Source organism: Diplodia seriata (genome assembly GCF_021436955.1).
Source record: "Diplodia seriata strain FDS-637 chromosome Unknown scaffold_7, whole genome shotgun sequence".
NCBI classification, from domain to species: domain Eukaryota; kingdom Fungi; phylum Ascomycota; class Dothideomycetes; order Botryosphaeriales; family Botryosphaeriaceae; genus Diplodia; species Diplodia seriata.
Window position 1 is genome coordinate 2,110,987 of NW_027117314.1, and position 23,363 is coordinate 2,134,349.

The window sequence follows — 23,363 nt, forward strand, 5'->3', positions numbered from 1 at the left end:
GACGGCTTGATTGGATCCGCTTGAATGTGCTGGTTGATTGTCGAGGATGGCGACGACCCTTGAAAGCCGCAACGCCAAGCATCCCCAAAGTGTACCTCAATAGACAACGCCATACTTCACCGTCAGAACAAACAATCCAGGCCAGACCATCCAACCCTCCTCCAAAGCTCATTGAACGCTCAAAGAACGATCGTTCAATGATGGGGATTGGGCCCACGTGAAGCCCATTACCGGAACCGTGCCTCAATAACGTCGGCAGCGCTTCTGGTTATATATATATAGACAACCTTGCACCCAGTTCTCCTAGGTACCATCAAAAGATTTCAGATCAATCACAGCTCTTTACGCAACACCACACCTTCATTTTTCCAATTCCAATCAGAACAAACCGCCAAAAATGGGTAAAACGTACAGCTCCCCGATGGCCCGTCCCAACGGTCCTTGGTGCACGGTCATGTAAAAAACAAAAGAGAGATCCATCCCACACGTCGAACCAAAAAAAAAAAAAAAAAAAAACCACCACCCACCCTCGGAAGCTCCATATCATCCGACTTCTGCAATCAACAGACAACAGCACTCAGAATGGAGGAGGAGTCTCCGGACGGACAAAAGGGAGGGAAAATGCAAATATAAAACGACCGTGTGCGGATTGATCGATGACAAGTTTCGGTTCTCCTCCTCATCACATCACTCGCTGGTGTAGTAGTAGCCCATTCGTCAATAAAACACCGACTTGTTAGAAGATATCTTCCCTAAGTGAGCTTTGTGTGAATTACATGACCCCCCCGGTGAAAAACTCCCCACGCTACCACCTGCGTTCCCCACCTCCCCTAAAGTAGTTGCTGAGAGGAAAGGTATGCAGTTGTGCCAACAGTGAAGATCGATCGGGGGAAACGGACGGTTGCAGTCTCCGAAAGACGAAAAAACGATGAAAGCAAGCTCTGAAGCAGGCATACTCTCAAAAAGAGCCTTCCAGCCGGCCCTAAACCAAAGAAGGGGAGGGAGAGAGAGCGCGCAAAAAGAAGAGAAAAAGAAAGTAAAGTGCAAAGAAACGCAACAGAAACGCAAAGCCCGGGACTCAGCGAGCGGGGCCAGACCAGACCAGACCACATACCATCCAAAGCAACCAACTCTACCCTGTCCTGTTCCCCAGCTAGTGTGTGTCACTGTCCCTTTCCCCCAAAAAAAAATCCCCCACCACCAGCCCGGATGAGGTATCTCATACTCACAAAAACGCCATACTCCTGCTCACATCCCTCGCATCTTTGCCGCCGCCGTCACTGTTCTCCGGAGCAGCAGCAGCCGGCGCCGGCGCTCCAGACCTCTGCTGCCTCGCCGACAACCACCTCTCGGCCAACAGCTGGCCGGGACTCGGCGTCGCCATCTCCCTCTCCGCCGCCGCACCACCACCACTCCCAACACCGCCTCCACCTCCTCCATCGTCGGCACAAAAGTCTTTCGTCTGCACGGAAGGCGTCATAGGAGCAGCAGCCGGTGACGCATTCTCTTTGAAGCCGCCGTGATGCTGATGCTGACGATGCCCCCCATGCTGCTGCTGCTGCTGATGATGATGATGATGTCCCCCTGCGTGCTGATGCTGACCACCCAACCGCATCGAGCTCAGTTTCGGCGTCACGCGCAGCGCCGGCGTGCTCTGCCTGGTGGTCAAGAGGCCGCCGGCGTGCGGACTGCCACCGCCACCACCGGTCGCGGGCAAAGCCAGTGGGGAGGGGCTACCGCGGTTGTTCCAGTGCTGTCGAGCAGCGAACGACGACCGGCCGAGCTCGGCCGCCGGAGGCGGAGGCGGAACCCACGGCGGGGTGGACGAGGAGGTTGTTGATGCCGTTTCGATATTGCCGGCGTTGTTGTTAGTTCTGTTGTTGTTGTTGTTGTTGTGGCCGTACGGGCCCTGCATGATCGAGTGCATCATCATCATGTCGTCGGTGCCCTCATGCAGGCTGGGGGGTGGTGGATTGTGCGTCGGGCTGGGGGTCAAGTGGCCGCCGGCGCGGCCGCGGCAGCCGACGGCCATGGGCTTTCGGCGGAGGTGGTGGGTGTGGTGGTGCGGAGGAGGCGGGGGGAGGAGGGTGGGTCCGGTGGGACTTGGTACTGCTACCGGGCTGCCGCCGTGGTGCTGCGCGGCGGAGGAGCGGAGTTGATCGCCGCTGCGGTGCTGGCGGAGATCAAAGGCGGAGCGCGGACGGTAAAAGGGCGCCGTGGCGGCGGCGGGGGCAGGGCGGTAGCGGAAGGATGGTGGATTGGCGGTCGAGGCTGTTTCGGCAGCGTAAGTGGAGACTGTTGGCCTTTGCTGCATGACGGGATCTTCGGCGGAGGTGGTGTAGTGGGCGAGACTCGAGTGACTGCGGCCTAGGGAACGGTGTACAGACTGGAGAGATCGAGAGTTGCGGATGCGTTTGTCTGTGAGGGTGCTGACTGGTATCTTCTCCTCGGGCTCCGAAGGGGATGCGGATGCTGATGCTGACTCTGATCCACGATCAGTGTTGCGGCCTGCTTCCCAAGCATTGGGGCTGTTTCCGCTCTTGGATTCGTTATTATTAGTCCCGATGTGCTTATCTTCGGGAATTTCGGTCTTGCGTATGCTGTTCTTCATGCCTCGAAGACTTGTTCGCCTTTCACTGGCCGGCAACTCGCTGCTTACAACTGTGGCACAGTGTCCAGAGTCCGCTTCTTCTGTTCCAGGTGGATCAGACGGTCCCACTGTTTCCTGCTTAGGTTCGATCAATGTGAGCCTCTCGGGGCGGGTGTTTGGGAAGTTGTGTGAAGCCGGCCGTGATTTGAAGATGACAACCTCGTCGTCACCATCTCCAACCCCAACGATTTCTGCATGCTCCCTTTGGTGACCAGCAGGCTTCAGCAGCCATTCTTCCGTCATGCTCATGTCGAAATCTTGACTCAGGTCAAGTTCGGAGACCTCCTTAGACAACCACTTCTTCCAGTCCTTGCTTGAACGAGCGACCCCAGGGGCGCCATCTTTCTTTGGTGAAGATCCCAACGTATAGCTTTTTGCAGAGTGGCTTGAAACAATGACGACAGTGCCAGGCGGGCCATTTGATCCCTCGCTTTCTTTTCTGAGCGGCGATTCTCCCGTAGAGTCTCGTGAATAGACACTGGGAGACATGATGTCTGCTCTTGATGGCCAGCCTGGGCTGAGCATATCTAAAGGTTGCTGCGGTTTGCGGCTGGAAATGCGCGGAGGGGCTGCAATGCTCTTTGAGGGGCTCGGCGAGGATTCGTGCCGCGTAAGTTCGTAAGGATTCGTGCCGGTCATTGCCTTCTTTACATTCTTGGAAAAGACTGGGGAGTGACCCTGGTGAAGTTGGTTCTGCCAGCGGCTCTCAGTCTTCCACTTACGCCTTGAAAGTTGTTCTGGGGTGGGGATCGTTGCTTTTGCAGTACGCTGGAGGCGGATGCGAGGTATGACGAGCCCGGAGTCGGAGTCGTCGTCAGGTGAATCGCGATCCATGTTGTCCTGGTCATTACGCTGTTGATGGCCATCACCCACCTTCTCTTTTGAAAGAGTCTTGCCAAATACTTCTGGAGTGACTGAGCGAATAGTCGCCTTCGTAGCCCGGCTGACCTTGGAAGATGTACCGGAAGTATTGCGGATCTGGGAGGGCAGTGTGGCTCGCTCTGTCTGTTCATGCAAAGCTTGATTTCCCGATTTCAGCATGTCTGGGTCAAGATTGCTATCCAGCCCAGCCTTTTCGAGCCTGCTCTTCAGTGCCGAGAAAACATCAAAGGTATCTGGTCCTTTGGCAACATCATGAGGTGAGGTGTTAAGAGCTTTTCTGAATGGAACTCGGCCAAGAAGTGAGGTGGTGTTTCGCTTTCTCTCAGTAGAGGGCTCCGACTCCGGGATAATTGAAAGTCTCTTCAGGTCACGGCTGTTGACGCTGGCTGTCGCTGAAGAATTGGTCCAGCTGGTGACACGAGATTTGCTCATGTCTGTTAGATCGTGATCATCGCCCGATTTTCGAGAGCGGTTCGACATATCCGACGATGTCCGTTGGCCTAATGTCTGTCTTGGAGTATCTCTTGTAGTAAAGTATTCCACCGGCGTAACTGAAGCACTGCGAGGCGAAGCTTTCCCTGGGGTTGTTTGAATGGAGTTGCCGAAGTAAACACGTGACGCATCAACTTGCTGAACTGGCAAGGAGATTGAAGGCTTTGACGTCTTGCGAAATACTTTCTTGAACTTGGTCCTCAGAGAACCTGAGAGGGATCTTTTCTCCTCAGGCTTCGCGGATACGACCGCAGGTGCCGGAATACTATAAGATGGCATCGCAAGCGAAGGACTCTCTTCGGAAGCCACACTTGATTGTTGCTGTTGCCTGTCCTGGCGCTTTTTGAAAGGTGTGAAGACGAAAGATGGCCGTGTCATCAATCGGTTTTTCTGAAAATCTTGCAGCACCTTGTCGCGAGCTGCCGCAATCGCCTCAGAAGCCGACGCTACTGGATAACTTCGAGGAATCGGGTCGTCATCCGTGGCGGATGCTACCGGCACCCTATTCTCCTTGGCTCTCTGGCTGCTGGAGCGCCTGGCATCCACGGGTGTACTTTGGTGAGAGTCGCGGGAGCTTCCGATTCCAAGACTCCACGAAGTATACATTGAGCGAGACTTGCGGACATGTTTCTGGGTTGGTGTAGTAAGGGCGACTGTGGGAGATACGTTTGAAGCCATGTGTTTCGGGACTGGAGGAGCAGAGGCAATAGAGGTAGGTATGCTCTCGAATGTGGTATGCGGAGGAGTGGCAGCCAGTGCCGCCGTAGTGTTAGGCTTGCTATATTGTTGCCTGTCGAGGCTGACTCTCTGAGACTGAGTTGACTGTCGCCGCTTGGCTGCGCTGTCCTCTGCGGCCTGTCGAAGGCTTGAGCCGCGCGGTGGGAAGTGTGAGCCCTGCGATCCTCTACTTGCGTTACTTTTGCATCTTGCTATTTCCAAGCTCCGCTCGGGCCTGGGCCTGGTGTGATCCAACGCATATGCTCGCTCGAAAGCCTGGACAGCAGCGACGGTTGCATGCTCTCGGATGACGAAAGGGTCGACGGGCCCAGCTGCGGCACTTTTGCCTCGTGAATGGGCCGAAGACGATGACTTGGCGCGTCGCAGCCGTGTGCCGGCGTCGCTGGAGGCACGCGATAGCATCGACAGGTGGAGTGAACGATTGACTGCGAGCGCAGCCGTAGCAGGGATGCCAACGATATCCAAAACGCCGGATCGAGAAGAAGTATGCAGATCCGACTTCGAGGCAAACCCTGCGGTATCATATGCGGACGGAAGAAGAGGAACCTTGGACAGCTCATCTAGAGAGAGGGAGCCAGCCGGCAGGCCAGGCCTACCGTTTCGGCAGGGACAGGCCGCCGTTGCTTCGGTAAGCGCTCGCCGGACCAGGCGCTCGGAAAGTGCCCAGAAGCTTGATCAAAAGGATCGATCTCGCCCGAGATTGGAAAGAGCAATCGGGAAGCAAAATGAATGCCATGAGAAGCCCACGCTCTCAGCAACGTTGCATCCGAAATGACGGGATACCACAACGCGGACACGGATAGCCAGATCTGAGTGTACATTCGCAAAAGACTGATCCGGTGTATTGCACGCACGGGCTTCGGGGAGTCGTGGAAATGGACAACATATCCGCCCTGTACCCGATGTAGCGGCTATCCCCGTGACGTACAAGGGGGGTTGCTCAGTACGTCCCATGGCGAATTAAAAAACAATATGAGCAACCTGAGGTCTATATGGTGATAAAGTAGTAGCTGTGTTGCTCAGTAGTGGATGCCGACTCTGAAAGTGCTACAGAAGCAAGCTAGGCAGGTACCCCCGAGACATGCGAAGTTGTCAAAAGGACTGATCTACGTAGTAGTTAGTAAGTCTACCACACACCCCGTAAGACTACACGCCCATACCAGGGTCTGTTGGGTTGATGCGATTTTAGGGCTTTGCCTAAGCGGGAAGCTTCGCATGACTGTGTCCCTAGTGTCCATGCACCAGATGACCTCTTCTGGCGGAGGCGTTTGTTGGGTAAGATCGGCGAGCCCAGTGGAGTAGACCGGTGATCTGCATGGAGATACGGGCCCAAGCTTTCAGGGTTGCCCCCGCCCCGTGACAGCCTTGCCGTGGTTGTGCCTTCAAAGGGACACACGACACGTCTCCTTGATTGGTGTTGGGGCAGTGCTTATCGTGCCAAGATTCACGACTCGGCCTTCGCCACCCCTCCGACTAAGACACCAGGCGTTGGGCAGATGAACATTCAACATCATCATCTTGCGTGTTGTGCGAATTTCAAGCTTGCATTGCGAGCCTACAGGGCATATGCGACCGGGCTGCCCAATCTATGCCAGTAAATGCCATGACCCATAACCGAATTACCATAAACCTCTCCCTGTGATCCTAGATGAAAACATGTCTGCTCCGTAACCTAATCCCGAGTATGTCTCTGTTGAGGTTGCCACTGACAACCCCCAGTCCATGACGTGATATCCTCAAGTCAAAAATACCACCATTTACATGGAGTGAGTAGCGGCGCGGTGGCGCTTGAACTCCTCGAGGAAGTCCTCCATCTCGTCAGCGACGAAGTCCTCGAACTTCTCGGCGAGCTTCTCGATCTTGGACTCGAGCTTCTCGGAGCCAGCGGAGAACTTGCGGCCAACACTCTCAACCTCCTCCTCGACGTCCTCCATCGAGGGAAGGGAGATTTCAATCGTCTTCTCCGAGGCGACCTTGTAACCACCATCGGCGATGATTTCGCTGTAGTTGGACTTGCCACCACCGTTCCAGGCGAGGACCTACATGATCCGTTAGCAAAAGGCAACCTCAACTTGTAGTGCATCAATAGTACTCACGTTGGTGGTGTCGCTGGGGACGTCGCTCAGAGCACCCTCAGTGGCGACAGAGATAACCTGCTTCTTGAGCTTGGCCGGGGTGATCTCCGCAACCGAGTAAGCGGAGTCAGAGGAGGGCTGGAGCGAGAGGTAGTAGGCGAGAAGGCCAGCAATGTGAGGAGAGGCCATGGAGGTACCCGAGATCTTGTTGGTGGCGTACTTGCTGCCAATCCAGGTGGACAGGATGTTGAGACCAGGGGCAAAGATGTCGTTGCACTTGCCGTAGTTGGAGAAGTAAGCGCGCTCGTCAGCCAGAGTAGAGGCACCGACAGTAACGGCCTTCTCGGCACCAGCAGGCGAGTACCTGCACGAGTCGGCGTTGTCGTTACCGGCAGCGACAGCGAAGTGGATACCGGCATCGACAGCAGCGTTGACAGCCAGGTCGAGAGTGGTGGACTTGCCACCGCCAAGACTCATGTTGGCAGCGGAACCCTTGAAGCCCTTCTTGCCCTTGCCGCTCTTGGCAGCCTCGACGTTGGAAGCGTGCTGCTCAGCAGCGTACTCGACACCCTTAACAACATCGGACATGGTGCCTGAGCCGTTGGAGCGAAGGACCTTGACGGCATAGACGTTGGCCTTCTTGGCAACACCGTACTTCTTGCCGGCGACAGTGCCAGAGCAGTGAGTACCGTGACCGTTGCCATCCTCATCGGCATCGCCCTGAGGGATGGTCTTGCCCCAGTGAGCACGACCCTCAAAGTCGACGTGCTCAGTGTTGGTGCCGGTGTCAATAACGTAGACATCGACACCCTCTCCACCATCGGCAGTGTACAAGTATTTGCTGAAGGTACCGAAGCTCAGGCTCTCGCGGTGGGAAATACGAGCGAGACCCCAGGGGGCGTTCTTCTCGACCTCGTAGTCGTCATCCTTCATGGTGTGGACCTCGGAGTCCCTCTCGACGTACTCAACCTAGGCACCAAGCTCGTCAGTATGGCGTGATGAGACGTAACAAAGCGAGTCACGTGTGTGTCAAAGGGGAGGTGCGGCGACATGGCTGCCTCACTGCAAGCAGGAGGCAGGGGCATGAGGGATACGGGAAGGGTTGTGGTGGGATGAGCTGCGTCGAGTGCCCATCCGAGACCGGACGGAACGGTCGCGTGTTACAGATGACTTACATCGGGGTGTCTCCGAATCTGCTCGATGACATCCTCATCGAAGTGGCCGGAGTAGCCGAGGAAGCCGCCAGCGACGTTGTAGGTGTGCTTGAGGCCTTCAAAGACCTCGTCAACGATAGGGAACTGCGAGCGCTTGCGCAGCTCGGTCCTCTCGCTCTCGCTCGAGGTGTGGATCTCCTGGACCCAGGAGTGATGAGCAGAGGCATCGTCGTGCTTGACGTGGCTCTTGAACTTGACGATGTATGCGTTGGGAACCTCCTTGGCGTTGACCGAGGAGATGACGGGCGCAGCGTCGTTGTGGATGGAGCCGGTGTTGAAGACCGGGGAAGCTGCCGCCAGCACGGGCAGCAGCGATAAGACAGAGGCAGCCTTCATGGTTGCTGAGGTCGCCTGGATCTCGTCAAAGAAAGAGAGAGGAAGCAGACAAGACGATGGACAGTGAAGAGGGAGAGTGTGATAGGGTGGAGGGAGGTGGATGGGAGGTGGAAGCCGAGGGAGCTGGAGCTGGAGCTCTTATCAATGGCGAGCAGCGGATGACGAAGAGGAGCTGGGGACGGATGGAGGCTGGCGGCGCGACGAGCGCTAGGCAAGGTGCGGCATAGCGCCATTTTGGAGTCACGCGCAACCGGCTGGAGTCAAGGCTCCAATCCAGGTACACTGCTGCTGCGGCGAGCAATGCGCGCACTCGCAGGGACAGGGAGCTCCCGACCGCATGCTAACTGCGAGCTTGCTGTGGCGTGCACCAGGAGCAGCACTGTGTAGATAGCGCATCGTGGGCGCGCCGGCGGCCGACGCCCGCAGTTGCCGTGGCAGTCGCGCCTGGGGCTGCTACGCGCCAGGCGTCCCTGAGGCGGAGGTGCAGCGTCATGGCTCGCTAGTGGTGTGTGGCTCAGTGCTTGTCGAGCTGTCTCAGGTCGTGGTTGCTGAATTGGAACGCGTGCTGGGGCTCGCCGCGCGGAGCTCCCGTACCTACCTGAGCTACCTTCGTTTTTGCGGGCACCCGCGTGAAGCCCACACCTGACCCCCACCGCGCAACCCGCGGGCTGACGGCGACCTCTGAGGGTGTTCTGCTGCTCTGCGACCGCCCCGAGCCGAGTCCACCAACGCCGCTCCGCCCCGCCTCGCCCACTCCGGTGCTGTATCACCCGCCGCAGGCACCATCGCTACTCGCTCACCCGCGCTCCACATCGCGCAGCCTCGCACTGCCTCGCATGCGTGTCTGCACCCTCAGATGACGAGCCCGCCCTGCAACATCTCCGCCGACTCGAGACCTCCACCGGCGATCGCTCTGCCGGGGTGAGATGCCCGCCGAGTACCACACTCCCGCCTTCCCTTCGGACCCTAGACCGCGCTGAGCGAGGTACCATCATGGACGACCCTGCCCGCCGCTCGTCTGCGGCGGCCCCCGTGGCCTCCCGCACGAACAGCCCGGCTCTCAAGGAGCTCTACACCCTCGTTGATAACCTTATCGCTGCTCTTCCGCAGAGCTCCACCTCGTCCACCGTCGAGACCATCCAGACTCAATGCGACTGCCTACGACGAATACGCCAGCTGTTGATAGACTCGCCCGACTTCCGCCAGCTCAAAGACACGTTTCGACAGGCCAAAGGTCTCTCTGCGTTGATTGACACACTACGATCCGTCTCCGGCTTCTACAACCCCTCTACACTCTCCAAAGATGACCAGACCGAATTTTTCGAGCTCCTCAAGGCTGTGCTGGCCGTTCTTTCGGAAGCCTTAAACGACCACCCCGGCAATCGCAGATTCTTCCGGAAGAGAGTGGAGGAAGATGGTTGGAGAGCGTTAGAGCAGGCACTCATTAGCACTGGCGTTGGCGGCGGCTTTCAGGATACTGGCTCGTTTGACGATGCAGGGCAGGAACAGCTCTTTGGCTGTCTTGTGGCATTTGCACTGGCTGAGGAGAACATGGCACGGATCTTCCGTGACGTTAGAAGCCTCCAGCCCGATGCCTCGAATGGCGACCACCAGCCAGTCGCCGATGAAGCGGCCGTCGCCGGGCCCGGAAATGCTGACAAGGTGGCTGGGCGCTTACGGGACCCTACAATTGACATGCTTGAAACGCATCTGGCTGGCTTCTTCAGTGGGAACGAAGTCCTTCAAAATCCAGAGATACTACCAGTGATCATCAATATGTGGTTGATGCTCTTTCAGGAGGGAACAACCGGTTCAAGATCGCCGCGATTGTCCACCTCGGTGCTTCTGGTCTTGGAGAGGATCATTGCCATGTCCGCGCATAACAAGTTGGCAGCCCACGGAACCGGCATACTGAAACCATTGTTACCATTGATGTTCGAGGCAGAGAAAAAATCATCGGAGCACTTCCTCCTTTCCAGGCTGACTGAAGACCTCATTTCATACGGCATCAATGATTTGGAAGATGCCCGATACCTATACCGACTCGCAGCCCAGTCCGAGGAGGCTGCCCAGTTCCTTTTGTCGGCCATCAGGTCGTCAAGGCAAGCTCCTTTCATTCAGCTTGACATGTCCCTACACGGCTACACTTCTATTGAGCTTCGGGACCTTGGTAGGACATTCCCTCCGTCTTCCTCAAATGGCGGATACACCATAAGCGCCTGGCTCCGAGTAGACAAGTACGACGACAACTTCCATACCACCATCTTCGGAGCCTATGATGCCACACAGACCTGCTTCGTCCTGGTCTATCTGGAGAAGGGGTCTCATTATCTGATCCTGCAAACATCAACAACCTCTTCCAGACCCAGTGTCAGGTTCAAGTCTGCCGTCTTTGAAGAGGGCGTATGGTATCACATTGCCATAGTTCACCGCCGACCGAAAGTGGCTGGCCTGAGTCGCGCCAACTTGTTCATCAACGGGGAGTTTGCTGAGCAAGTGAAATGCAACTTCCCCTCCAATCCACCGAGCTATAGCAGCAGCACCGAAAGTTTCACGGCATTTGCTTCAAACCAGCGCACATATTCTCCAATCGAAGCTTTCCTTGGCACTCCTCATACTATCTCTCCACGTTTGGGTAGGAACGTTGTTTCTACGAAACTTTCTATTGCGTCGTTTCACCTGTTTCAAGAGGCGTTATCTGACGAACTGGTTGCTGTGTACCACAAGCTTGGCCCGAGATACCACGGCAACTTTCAGGATTGCCTTGGTTCTTTCCTTACGTATCATGCATCGGCGGACTTGAACCTCTACAATGAGCTGCTTCACCCGGCCAAGGAAGAACGTTCCGAAATCCTATCCGCTATGCGTCACAAAGCTGGTGCAATCATGCCCGAATCCCGGATCCTCCTGAGCATCTCTCCAACGGCCGTTATGGACGACGACGATAGGAACCACATCGACGAAACACAGTTGGTCAAATCGCTGTCGAAGGCAGCAGCAAAGAACCTTCGCTATTATACGCGAAGTTCTGGCCATCGGATCGCTATCAATGCTGCCGTTCCCTCAATCAATGACGCTCTTTGCCAAGTAAACGGCGTCGCGGTTCTTGCCGGTGAGCCTGTTGTCGTCGTTCCCCAATCACTGGATGATGCAAGCTGGCGAGTTGGAGGCACCGCAGCCATTGGATTGAAGCTGGTGGAGCTGGCTACGACAAGAAATGCTTTGATGACCGCGGTTCAGATCATGTTCGAATCCGTCCACGACAACTGGAGAAATAGCGAGGCCATGGAGAGAGAACACGGGTTCGCCGTTCTGTCTGCCCTACTGCGTGACAAGCTCGGCCTAGGTGCAGTTTTCGGCAGATCAACCACGGGGCAGATTGAGGACCCCGATCACGAATCATTGTCTTACGAATTATTGCAGCTCATTCTTAGATTTGTTGGTTTCGAAGAAAACAGACCGCAGGAATCCAAGATCATCAATCCTCTGGCTTACAGAGCTCTTCTGATTGATTTCGACATCTGGCGGAAATGCTCCGCCGATACTCAAAAGCTGTACTATCGACAGTTTGAGTGCTTTGCAAAGGACAGCAAATATCATGTCTTTAATGCTAAGCGACTTACTCGCATGCGTAAGTCCAGTATCCAGAAACCCATCATGTGCCCGATAATCTAACGTTCCCGCAGGAATCATAAAGAGGCTCCTCGACGCGCTCAAAGGAGAAAGCTTTACTGGGGAAGTTTTTCCCCATTACCTCAATGCATTCAAAGCCCTCCTGAAATGCAGTGTCTCGTCGGACATTCTCAGGTCCCTGGCACTGTTCATCACATTTGCTCTACAGGAGAGCAAGACACTTGTCAATCGTCCCCTCCGGTCTAGTAGTAGTGCAAAGCAGTTGCGGCGGGCACCGACGCAGCCGCTATTGCCCAACTCAACACCTTCAACAAGACCCATGACGCCAAGCATCCAGGCTGAATCGGAGGTGCTGTCAAAGAAGGAGTTGGGTGTTAAGATTCTGGAAGCATATGCGGCGTTCCTTTGTGATGATGCAAGTGCCACGGAGATTAGGCGCTTTGCGAAGACTGTGACCAACAAGGTAGGCAGTTTCTTCGATTTTTCGGACGAGATGGCTGATTTGGGTCAGTGGCTGGTTTATCTCCTTGCCGAAAACGACGCTCGAGTGATCGTTCCGACCATGCAGATACTTGCCCGGCTTCTGGTCATCCAGGGCCCGCACTTTGTCAAAAAATTCACAAGGGACGGAGGCTTCACCAACCTTAAGCACCGCCTCAAGGCTTGGTGGAACACACCCGCAATTTGGACTATTTGCTTTGCCATCCTCTTCGGCGCCGATGTTGGGAGGATTACTTTCGAAAGAGACTTCGACCTCTATAACCTGATGGACGCGTTTTCGTCGGCCAATGGGCAGATCAACATAGCTTATCCGGACATTTTCCCGGCAATGACGGCAATGCTCGAGACAGGCATTCGAGTAGTCGTGAAACAACAGGAAGCGCATGACAGGCCAACCACAAGCCAAGGAGAAAACGGCAGTAGCCCAAATCCACAGCCCCCAAGAGAACCAGGTAGAAAGCGCTCCATGTCATTGGAAAGCGAGCTTGCAGCACGAGGTGAATGGTCTTTCTCGTATTGTCAAATTATTCTACTGACATACTGCAGGTGAACCACAGCAGCCATCTTCACGACAGAAACTTGTGGATAACGCAGCGATCCTGCATACGATCATTCAGTTCTTGGCAGATGTGCATATGAAGTCCCCCCACTTCCGCGAGTACGCCATCGCCTCGAACTACGTTCAGGACCTTCTCTTTGTCCTCTACCCAGTCATCGTCACCTCCGACAGCGTATCAGCGGAAACAGAGCTGCACTCTCGCGGGTCCGCTCTGACGTTTGAAGGCCAAGATGTCCTCATCAACCCTCAAACAGGACCGGGTGATTCTCAACCTTCAATCGTTCGCACTACTCCCATTGAGGCACCTCGCAGCCCTTCTGCCGCGAAGGCTACACCACTTAGACGAGGAAACTCGTTCATTCTGATTAGTTCCGACAAAGCCAAATATCCCGCCGCCTCAGTTCGGCTTCACACAGTCCTCTCGCCAAAGAGGTCTAGTTCCGTCGACCTAAAGGTTGGCAACGCTGTCGTCCAAGCCCTGTTAGAGCTTGTTATTGGTGTTTTCCTGGATCAGCTGCTGCACAAGAAGGACTTCACTGGATTCGGACTTTTCTTGAAAGTTCCACCGGGCTTCCAAGAACACCAGGCCTACTTCGAATCCTACGTGCTCCTTCATACCATGCAAACGATCGCCAATGAAGTGCAACTCCGCCAAGATCTGTTGTCGGAGCCAAGAGTCCTTACCAACATTGCTCGCTACACGCTCCACATGGCCGAAGCCGTTTTTGAAGGCTGGTTCTTGAACGGAGCCGAAGCGCTGCTCGATTTCATCGGGACAATACTGGACTACTTGCACCGCCCAGATGTGGCGCAGCTCAAGGGGGTACGTCTCTGTACGCAAGCAATTTCGACCGTCCGGACTGTGTTCTTCCGTGTGGCGTTGCTTCGTCTCTCTGAGCTGGATGAGCCCGACAGCGAGACCGAAGCCATCGCATTCCTGCACAAGATGGCGTATTGGCAAACCATCATTCTACATCCCGACAACCTGGAAGGAAACTATCTCAGGCTCCTGTGTTACCTGCTTTACACAAAGTTTGTTTCAGGAGATCCTCGTGTCAGGGCTGCTGCAGCGGATTTCTGGAGGCTTATGCTTGTGCAAAAGCCCGCTGAAACGTCTCAGATGCTGAATCAGACGACGTCAAGCAACGACCGCAAACTCTTCACCGAGTTCATGAAGCTGACTGAGCTTGACAACGACGCGTTCTTAGCCTGGGTCGACGACCATCGCGGCGAGTTGGACAACCTGTTCTTTGGCGCAATGTCAAAGTCTTGGGAAGAATTCGTTACGGATGAGAACCGCAAGACTGAAGAGAGCGCAAAGAACAGGGTCAGCAAACGGCGCGACCGCCTAAGGCAGTGGCAGTCCGAAGAGGCGGCAGCAGACAATACTTGGCACCGTCACGAGGTCTCGACAACACATTGGCGTGCCAACATCTTCGCTGCCGAGCGCTTGAAACACCAACGGGCCCAGCAAGATCAGCAGGACAATCTGGCCTTTCTGGCATCGGCATTAGGAAAACTTGATCGGTCCCTGCGCGAGCCGTGTGCCTTGCTCGAATCTGAGGAGGTTACGAAGTGGCAGCTTGATGAAACTGAAGGGCGGAATAGGATGAGGCTTCGGATCCTCCCGGATAGGACCACAGCGCGCAACGACGACTATCAGCCAAAGAGGAGGGATTCCGAAGGCATTCCCAAGAGGAAACTCAGCCTTATGACCAACATCCCACAGATCGCAACCCCTGATGCTGCCAGCGCCACGCCAAACAGCGCTCACCCCAACAGTGCTCACCCCGATGGACAAAACGGTAGAGACCGGTCCGTCAGCCAGTCCTCTGTCAACTCTAATGCCGATGACGACTTTGAGTTCGTTGCGGATCCGAACGAGGGCGAAGATGGGTTCGAGGACAAGAATCGCAAAGTCATGCGCACGCTTCAATCGGGCGATCAGGTCCAGCATGTGTTCAACGTATCACGTATCGTTGGGTTGGAAGCCTGTGAGGGACTGCTAATCCTCGGAAAGGATTCGTTGTACCTTTTGGACAATTTCTTCCAGCGGTCTGACGGAGAAATCATTCGTGTGTGGCAGGCACCGCCTGAGGAGCGCGACAGTTACGTTCAAATGATCTCTGGGAAGAAGGCAACCGAGCGGAAGCCTCAGGTGGTCGACGGCGAGCAATCTACGCGCAACTGGAAGTGGCCGGAGGTGATCAGCATCTCGAAGAGGCGCTTCCTGTTCCGCGACGTTGCCATCGAGATTTTCTTCACTGATGGACGGAGTTACCTGCTGACGGCTATTAGACCCAAGGTCCGGGACGAGCTTCATGCCAAGCTCCTTTCTAGAGCTCCTCAGGTCACAAGCCCTTCGGCGCTACAGTCTGAGGATGCTTGGCGACTGGAGTCCCTGCGTACGCCGGAAGAGGCGCCGCCGTCCATGGCTTCGAAGTGGGTCAATGCATTGAATCCCATGGCCCAGAACCCTGCCACAAAGAAGTGGCTGAAGGGTGAAATCTCCAACTTTCACTATCTCATGCTCGTGAACACCATGGCCGGGAGAACGTTCAACGATTTGACCCAATACCCCGTCTTCCCCTGGGTCCTGGCGGACTACACCAGCGAGGAATTAGATCTCAATGATTCAAAGACATTCAGAGACCTGTCGAAGCCTATGGGCGCCCAAACCAAGCAGAGAGAAGCCGAGTTCAAGGAGCGCTATCAGACCTTCGCCGAGATGAGCGATGGAACGAACCCAGTGTTCCATTATGGCACACACTACTCGTCAGCCATGATCGTTACGTCCTACCTCATCCGTCTGCAACCGTTCGTGCAGTCATATCTCCTCCTCCAGGGCGGCAGTTTCGACCACGCAGACCGCTTGTTTGATTCCATCGAGAAGGCGTGGAAATCGGCGTCGAGGGACAACATGACGGACGTCCGTGAGCTCATTCCAGAGTTCTTCTACTTGCCAGAGTTCCTCACGAACATGAACGGCTACAACTTCGGCACGAAGCAGGTGACTGGCGAGAAGATCAACGACGTCGCGCTTCCTCCTTGGGCGAAGGGAGACCCTGAGATCTTCATCGCCAAGCACAGAGAGGCCTTGGAGAGCCCATACGTGACCAGGAATCTGCAAAAGTGGATCGATCTGGTCTTCGGGTTCAAGCAGCAAGGCGATGCTGCGATGGAGGCTACAAATGTGTTCCACTACCTCTCCTACCATGGTGCAAAGGATCTGGACAACATCGACGATCCCGTCGAGCGTTTAGCCACCATCGGTATCATCCACAACTTTGGCCAGACCCCGCACCAAGTCTTCCAGAAGCCCCACCCTCCGCGAGGCGACCCGCAAAAGCCCAAGCGGCTCGATAGCGGGGCCGATTCCCTGACCCGCCTTCCGTTTACGCTTCTCGATGCGCGCGAGTCCGTGGCAAGCTTAACCTACCACCCGAAGCAGGAGCGTATCCTTTGCTCGGCAGCCTTCAGGATCAACATTCCGCCCAGCTACGACCGCTACATGGAGTGGGGCTTTGCCGATGGCAGCGTCCGGTTCTATGCGACGGACAGCAAGAAGCTGATTGGCTTGTGGGAGCACCTGCACCAGGGCCAGATATCCTGCGCCACTTTCGTCGACGGCAAGACGCTCATCACAGCGGGCACCGACTGCACCGTCGCCGTGTGGAACGTCGTGCTCCACTCCAAGACGGTCGACCTCGTCCCGAAGGTCTGCTTCTTCGGCCACCGCAACCCCGTCACCGTGCTTGCCACGTCGCGCGCCTTCAGCACCTTCCTCTCGGCCAACCCGAACGGCGAAGTCTTCCTGTGGGACCTCAACCGGCTCGAGTTCGTCCGGCGCATCGGCAAGGAAGACGCGCCCGTCAGCTGCGCACGCATCAACAACGTCAACGGGCACGTCATGCTGTGCACGGGCCCGCGGCTGTTGCTGTACACGCTCAACGGCCGGCTGCTGCTCGACCAGGACGTGTGCGACACGATCGACCCGGACGACGTTGTCTACTCGTGCGGCTTCTACGAGGGCGTCGGCAACGAGTGGCTGGAGAAGGAGCTGATCGTCACGGGCCACCGCCGCGGCGTCGTCAACGTCTGGCAGAAGACGCTCGAGCCCGGCACCGGCGAGTGGATCCTCGAAATCGTCAAGCGCCTTAACCACGTCGATCCGGTGCGTGAGGATGGCGGCAACTACCCCGGCGCCATAACGTGCATCTTGCCGATGGCGCAGACGGTGTACACGGGTGATGATGATGGCAAGGTTGTGAGTGTCTCCCGTCCCCCCCAGGGTTTGTCGTGAGAGCTTTTGACATGTTAACAGAGCAAATACAGTTCGAGTGGGATTGCGTACAGCGACATGGCGGAGCTTAGACGCACGCGGAAGAAACGCGAACAAAAGTCTGTGGAGAAGGAGGAGGAGAAGAAGAAGGAGCAGGGCTGGTGCAAAAAGAAGGCGAAGCGCGCGAGGCGCAGTTGGACGTGGGATGTTCATTTGGCGGGGACCGACGCGAAGGAACCCTAGCCTGTTGCGGGCGACAAGAAGGGGAAGAAGGAAAAGGTGGGGATGAAGAGGTCTTCCGGTAGTTGGATGCACTTGGGTGGCACTTGCCTCATGCCTTCCTCTTTTGATGATGAGGAAGAGGAGGCTGATGAGCATCCTGAAGTGGCTGTTGTCTCCGAACGTTGGAGGAGGGAGAGGGGATACGCTCCACCGATGAGACGGTAAGAGGGTGAGATGGGGGTTTTTTTTTTCATGCATGGCGCCTATGGTTGGGTATAACACAGTACAAAAAAAGCAAAAGTCATGAATCTGTCTTTGACGTTCCAGCGATGCCCTGTAGCGATGCCCCTATGGAAGAATTCGTCCTGTTTCCCTGGTGACGCTGCGTGTTGCTTTGTTTGCAGTTTCCTCATATCACGGCTGCCGTACGCTCCCCGATGCATGTGAACTGCACACGCCGGGCTAGGTTTATGACCAGAGATCTACAAGCCTCCTGTTACATATGACCATAGTAAAGAACATCCGGATCTGACTCGAGTCACGTAGCTTTCAGGGGCTGAACAAGCCTCAAGTCCGGTCAAGAAGAAATCTGGCCCCATGCGAATTCTCCAATTACTCGTTCAGTCTTCATATTTGTTCTAACGTGCGTCTTTCCAGGTTATACTTCGTAAAAGGTATGGAACACTCGCGGTAAAAACCTATTTGCAGCCATGCTTGCAAACAACACTTTCTCATCATCATATCATGACATAATCCGCCAACATCCGCAGCTCCGCCCTCCGACCCCCTCCCCCCCTCCTCTTTTACAAACAATACCTGAAATGCTTGTTCTCCATGTCCGTCTGATCCCTGAAGCCCTCCCTCATGGCGGCCTCGTCGGCGCCGTTGACGGTGCGCTCGCCGACGCCCATGGCGCGGTCGCGGCGGCGGTTCTCCCACCACATGAGCTGGCGCATGGCGAGACCCAAAACAATGACGGCGGCGTAGCAGACGGAGAGGGCGACGATGGCAGACGAATAGCGGGGGGCCTCGCGGGCGAAGAATATCTGAGCACCAACAATATTGCCAGCAGCGTACCAAACAAACCACAGGCCGTTGGTGAGGGTGCGCTTGGAGTGGCCGGCGATGTTGCTGGTCATCAGGTTCCACGCGAGGATGACGGGCGCGCCGACGATGTACTGCAGCCACGTGCAGCCGACGAGGCTCCACCGCGCGTCCAGGGCCGTCAGCCGGATCCCGATCAGGCCCGCGAGGGGTGGCAGGCAGGCGAGCGCGAGCAGCCAGCAGCGCGCGTCGCGGATGCGGCCCGCCGCGATGCCGACCAAAGGCACGACGACGAACTCGATGGCGCCCGTGGGCAGTTGTAGGAGGGTGGCGTAGATGCCGGAGAAGCCGAAGCCTTTGATGAGCGAGGACGCGAAGTTGGAGACGCCGCCGTTGATGATGCCGCACGCGGCGCCGATGAGGACGAGGCACCACACCTTGACGTCGTAGGTCGCCTCGAGCGCCTGGCGCGGCGAGAAGTGCTTGTTCTTCACGCCCATCATGTTCTCGGCGATGCGGTGGACGGCGACGACCTTTTCCTTGTGGGTGAGGAACTTGGCGGCGCTGGGGGAGTCGGGCATGAGCCAGAGCTGGAGGGCAGGGCGGTGTTAGTAACGGGTTTGTTTTGTCGGGCTGCGTGTGAGGGGTGAATAGGGGAGAGACATGGTGAGAACGTACGAATATGAGGCCCCAGGCGAAGTTGAGCACGCCGATGACGAGGAAGATGAGCTGCCACGCTTTGAGCGAGTGGTCCTTTGCGTGGCCGAGGCCGTAGCCGAGCAGGGCGCCGACCATGGTGGCCATGCCGTTGAAAGCCAGGAACAGGCACATGCGGAACGGCTGCTCGCTGCGCGTGTAGAACATGGAGGTGATGTTCATGATGGCGGGCGAGATGCCGGCTTCGAACATGCCCAGCACGAAGCGGAGGACCATCATGCCGGCGAAGTTCTTGGCTGCGACGTGGCAGACCAGGATGACGGCCCAGATGAGAAGCATGACGCCCGTGTATTTCGCAACCGGCAGCTTCTGGATGAGGAGGTTGGATGGGATGGCCCAGAAGAGGTAGCCGAAGTTGAAGATGGAGGCGGTCCAAGAGTAGCGTTGGCTGTTGCAGTGTCAATTGAAGAGTTTCAGAGACCATTCATCTGTGGAATGTAACTCACCCACCGAGACCAAGGTCTTCCTTCAACGAATACGCCGAGGCATAGTTTAATGAGAGCTTGTCGAGAAATTGAAGGGTGTAGGTGATACAGATCTGAGCACCAGCCCATTAGCAACCACACAGTCCTCGGTATATGGATATTGGCGAGCTTACAATGGGCAGGATAACCTTGTCGATTTTTCTCAAGACCTTTTTCCTTTCCGCCTCAAGCTCCTCCTTGGAGTATTGCTGAACCTCGAGATAGAGCTGCGCGCCAATATCGTCCTGCATTCGTTGATCCACGACTGCTGCTTCCAACGAACCCTCGGCCACGTCTGACTCGGGCACAGACACGGGGTTCGCGATCTTCTTTTCGAGTTCCGCCATGTTGGTGACTCCTGTCGCTCGACTGCCAAAACTGACCCCGCACAGGCGACGATATGAGCGAAAGGCGTATTAGGTGTGATGAATTGGAGAGAGTGACGGACACTTCGAAGTTGAAGTTATATCATGGTTGAGATAGACACGACGGACGCTAATGCGCAGGCCGCTCTCCCAGGTACCCTATCAGCTGGGCCATGTGTGTCGATAGGCAGAGCATGGCCTCAACTGGTAGGGATTGGCTGGTCGTGGAACTGCAACCCCAGTCTCTGCCCGTCCATACTCCAATAGGAAGGGCGAAGCAGCATAGATGGGGAATCGGCTTATCGTCGGCGGGGGGCTGATGATGCCGATGGATGCATATCCTACCCCGCCAACAAGAGCAAGGCACCCCCCAGATAAGCGTAGATAAAGCCCGAGAAGCTTTATCAAGGAACTCCTTGGTCGGTGCGCTCATAACGCTGCTGGTACCTGTCGGATAATCCCTTGTGGTTGGCCAAAGGACCCAAAGGCCCTCTTGATTTTCGACTTTTACTTTGCTCATGAACGAAGCCTTCTACTCCGCAGTGGCAGGGTAAAAGATGGCGGCTCAACGGCATCCAATCGACTCCCCCGACTCTCGTTGCTTTCACCACCACCAAAGCTCATCGATCTCCGCCGCGCACTTCCAGACACATCTCCATTCCCTGGTCTCCAATCCTTCAAGGACGCCAGACTCGCCGCTCTGCGGACCCGCCGATTCCCTCCACCCACCCTCGCTCTCTCCGCATACCGCTCGCCCGCCCTAAACCCCACGCCCTCGCACCCGCCAACCCCATCAAATCGCGCGCCCAAAACCCTCTCGACCACCCACTCCGCCGTCCTCGCATGCAAACTCGGCTTCACAATGTTTCCGCCGCCGCGCCCGTCGTCCTCCCTGCCGCCATCCACGAAACTCGGACCATCAGCCAGCGCCTGAAAAACGACGAGCTGGTCGCGCAAGTGCTCGTCCACGGCGCCACCGCGCCGCACCTCTTCCACCAGCTCGGCGGCGACGCGTTGGATGAGCCTGTCCACGGCGGCGGGCACGGCGGTGATTTTCTCGTCGAAGAGCCAGTCGCGGCCGAGCTTGTGGCCGGTGGCGGACGTCGCGACGAGGAGGAGGTAGAGGTCCTTGGTGTGCGGGCTCGGCTCGAAATGCACGGCGAACGCGCTCTCGTCGAGGTGCGGGAAGCTGGCGCCGAGGACGCGGTGCAGGGTGCGCTCGGCTTGGTCCTGGCAGTACGAGGGGGCTAGGATGGTGGCGGTTACGGTGGTGATGGCGCCGCGCGATTCTAGGCGGAATGCTGGCAGTTTCTGGCTGCGCGGTAGTGAAGTCACGTGGAAGGTGATGGAGCCTTTGCCGCCGCGCTGCCAGCCGCGCCGGTGGAGGTCTGCTGTGATGGGTGGCAGGCCGATGAGGGACAAGGTGGGTAGGAGGACCTGGCTGATGTAGTCGTACGACGGCGAGAAAGATACGTTCGTCCCGCCGTGGATGGTTATCGCGAACGGTTTGCTTGACGAGCGGCCGGAAAACAGGATGAAAGGGAGAATGGCTTGGAAAACGAGCCCGATGCTCCCAGCGCTGCCGATGTTGATGATGTTGGCCTTCTGAGAAGACTTGATCTGGCCGAGGACGTCGGCACGCGGGAAGAAGTCGAGGGTCTGGCTCTGTTGCTCGGCACCTATGGAGATGGCTCTGCTGGCAAGAGCTAGCCATTGGACGGCGGAGAGATGCTGTGCCTTCAGCCCCGTCTTGCCTCTGCGATTTGCCCGGATGCGGGTGATGCGGATGGGCTCGGCCGTCAGAGCAGCCAGGCCCACCGAGATGCGGAGAAGCTGGCCGCCGCCCTCGAGCGTTGTTCCGTCGATGCAAGCCATGGCGTGTATTGGCTCTGGATAGTGGGAGCAGAAAGTCGGGCAGGGCGACAAGCGTTCTTTTCAAGCAGTAACGCGAACGTTGATTGCCAGTGCAGGTTGAGTCAACAGCGAGCGTACTAGAGTCACAGCTGCTCAGCCCCGTTGCTGCCTGGGGCAGTCCGCTCACTGCGGTGGTCAAAGCATTCGGGCTTGATGCCGGTCGCACGTCGAGATGCAAGCGCACCGTCCGCGATGGGAGTACAAGGATACACGCATCGTGGTGTTGGTGGTGAGAAGAGAGGGGCAACGCAGCCGGGGCGGGCAGGACGACGCGGGCAGGCGCGCAGCAGCAGCAGCGGGGCCCACGCCACCAACGCAACGGGCATCATCGTAGGGCTGTCTCCCGCACACATCCCGGATTTCCCACCCTGCTGTCTGCGTAGTGACGTAGACGCCGGCAACACCTCCGTCTCACAAGCACCAAAACTTGTTACCAGCATCAGGCTTGAAAAATGTCCCTTTGCGACCGGCCTCGGCTGTCCTGCTGCATTAACCTCATCCTCTTTCCCGTCTGAAAAATCAACAACGCCTCTCCCGAACACTCGACTACCAAGAATCCTCTCACCATGTCCGCCTTCCCCATCATCTTCAACATCGACGGCTCGTCCCGGCACGAGGTGCTCCTCGTCTCGCCCTCGGCCTCGCTCGCCGACCTGACCGGCCAGATCGAGTCGACCGCGGGCACCTCGCCCAACTGCCAGGAGTTCATGGCCAAGTACGCCAAGAAGAAGGGCAACCAGAAGGTCGAGTCGGTCAAGGTGCGCTGGGCCATGGGCGCCAGCGGCCGCGACCACAAGATCTTCCCCTCCACCACCACCCTCACCGACGACAACGTCGCCGCCGTCCTGGCCCTGATCGAGCGCAGCGGCGTCGGCAAGGATGTGCTCGAGGTCAAGATGATTGAGGAACCTGAGGAGAAAGCGTAGGTAGGGGTTTTTTACTTTCCCGTCTCGTCTTCCTGTTTCTTGAGAGGAGAGAGTGCTGATGGGCGATTTTGCTGTGTAGGCTTCCGGATCGCACCAAGTAAACGCTATCCGCCCTTCGCGAGATCCACTTCCTAGTGGAATGATTGTATGACCGAAATGCAGTATTGGAACATTTGAAGCAAGCGACTTCTATTCAAATAGTTAATGCATCATATTACCAATCCTTCATCATGTTCTAGCTGTCGACTTTACCGTATGCTCTCAGCCATTGCCAATAATGGGCTGTGGGTTGTTTGTCGTTTGAAGCCTATGAATATCACATATGTAGAGGAATAGTAGCATGTTCAAA

General features: G+C 56.5%; 6 protein-coding genes across 6 annotated transcripts; 2 read left to right on the forward strand and 4 right to left on the reverse strand.

Annotated features, from left to right (window-relative positions):
• Positions 1-2,655: 2,655 nt before the first annotated feature.
• SLS55_007376 (uncharacterized protein) lies at positions 2,656-4,702 on the reverse strand (the record flags this gene model as incomplete). The annotated part of the gene is made up of 2 exons (XM_066778795.1): positions 2,656-2,718; positions 2,810-4,702. 2 exons carry the CDS (start codon positions 4,700-4,702, stop codon positions 2,656-2,658), a joined length of 1,956 nt encoding a protein of 651 aa, XP_066631232.1.
• Positions 4,703-6,519: 1,817 nt separating this feature from the next.
• PRB1 (proteinase B) lies at positions 6,520-8,387 on the reverse strand (the record flags this gene model as incomplete). Its single annotated transcript, XM_066778796.1, has 3 exons — positions 6,520-6,801; positions 6,859-7,806; positions 8,013-8,387. 3 exons carry the CDS (start codon positions 8,385-8,387, stop codon positions 6,520-6,522), a joined length of 1,605 nt encoding a protein of 534 aa, XP_066631233.1.
• A 993-nt stretch (positions 8,388-9,380) lies between these two features.
• On the forward strand, positions 9,381-17,605 carry BPH1 (Beige protein-like 1; the record flags this gene model as incomplete). Its single annotated transcript, XM_066778797.1, has 5 exons — positions 9,381-12,018; positions 12,074-12,260; positions 12,336-13,018; positions 13,068-17,347; positions 17,405-17,605. 5 exons carry the CDS (start codon positions 9,381-9,383, stop codon positions 17,603-17,605), a joined length of 7,989 nt encoding a protein of 2,662 aa, XP_066631234.1.
• A 782-nt stretch (positions 17,606-18,387) lies between these two features.
• SLS55_007379 (uncharacterized protein) lies at positions 18,388-20,156 on the reverse strand (the record flags this gene model as incomplete). The annotated part of the gene is made up of 4 exons (XM_066778798.1): positions 18,388-19,218; positions 19,307-19,733; positions 19,792-19,883; positions 19,944-20,156. The coding sequence occupies 4 exons, from the start codon at positions 20,154-20,156 to the stop codon at positions 18,388-18,390; spliced, it is 1,563 nt and encodes a 520-aa protein (XP_066631235.1).
• A 550-nt stretch (positions 20,157-20,706) lies between these two features.
• Positions 20,707-22,049, reverse strand: SLS55_007380 (uncharacterized protein; the record flags this gene model as incomplete). The annotated part of the gene is made up of 2 exons (XM_066778799.1): positions 20,707-20,738; positions 21,026-22,049. The coding sequence occupies 2 exons, from the start codon at positions 22,047-22,049 to the stop codon at positions 20,707-20,709; spliced, it is 1,056 nt and encodes a 351-aa protein (XP_066631236.1).
• Positions 22,050-22,654: 605 nt separating this feature from the next.
• On the forward strand, positions 22,655-23,115 carry SLS55_007381 (uncharacterized protein; the record flags this gene model as incomplete). The annotated part of the gene is made up of 2 exons (XM_066778800.1): positions 22,655-23,010; positions 23,094-23,115. The coding sequence occupies 2 exons, from the start codon at positions 22,655-22,657 to the stop codon at positions 23,113-23,115; spliced, it is 378 nt and encodes a 125-aa protein (XP_066631237.1).
• Positions 23,116-23,363: the final 248 nt, after the last annotated feature.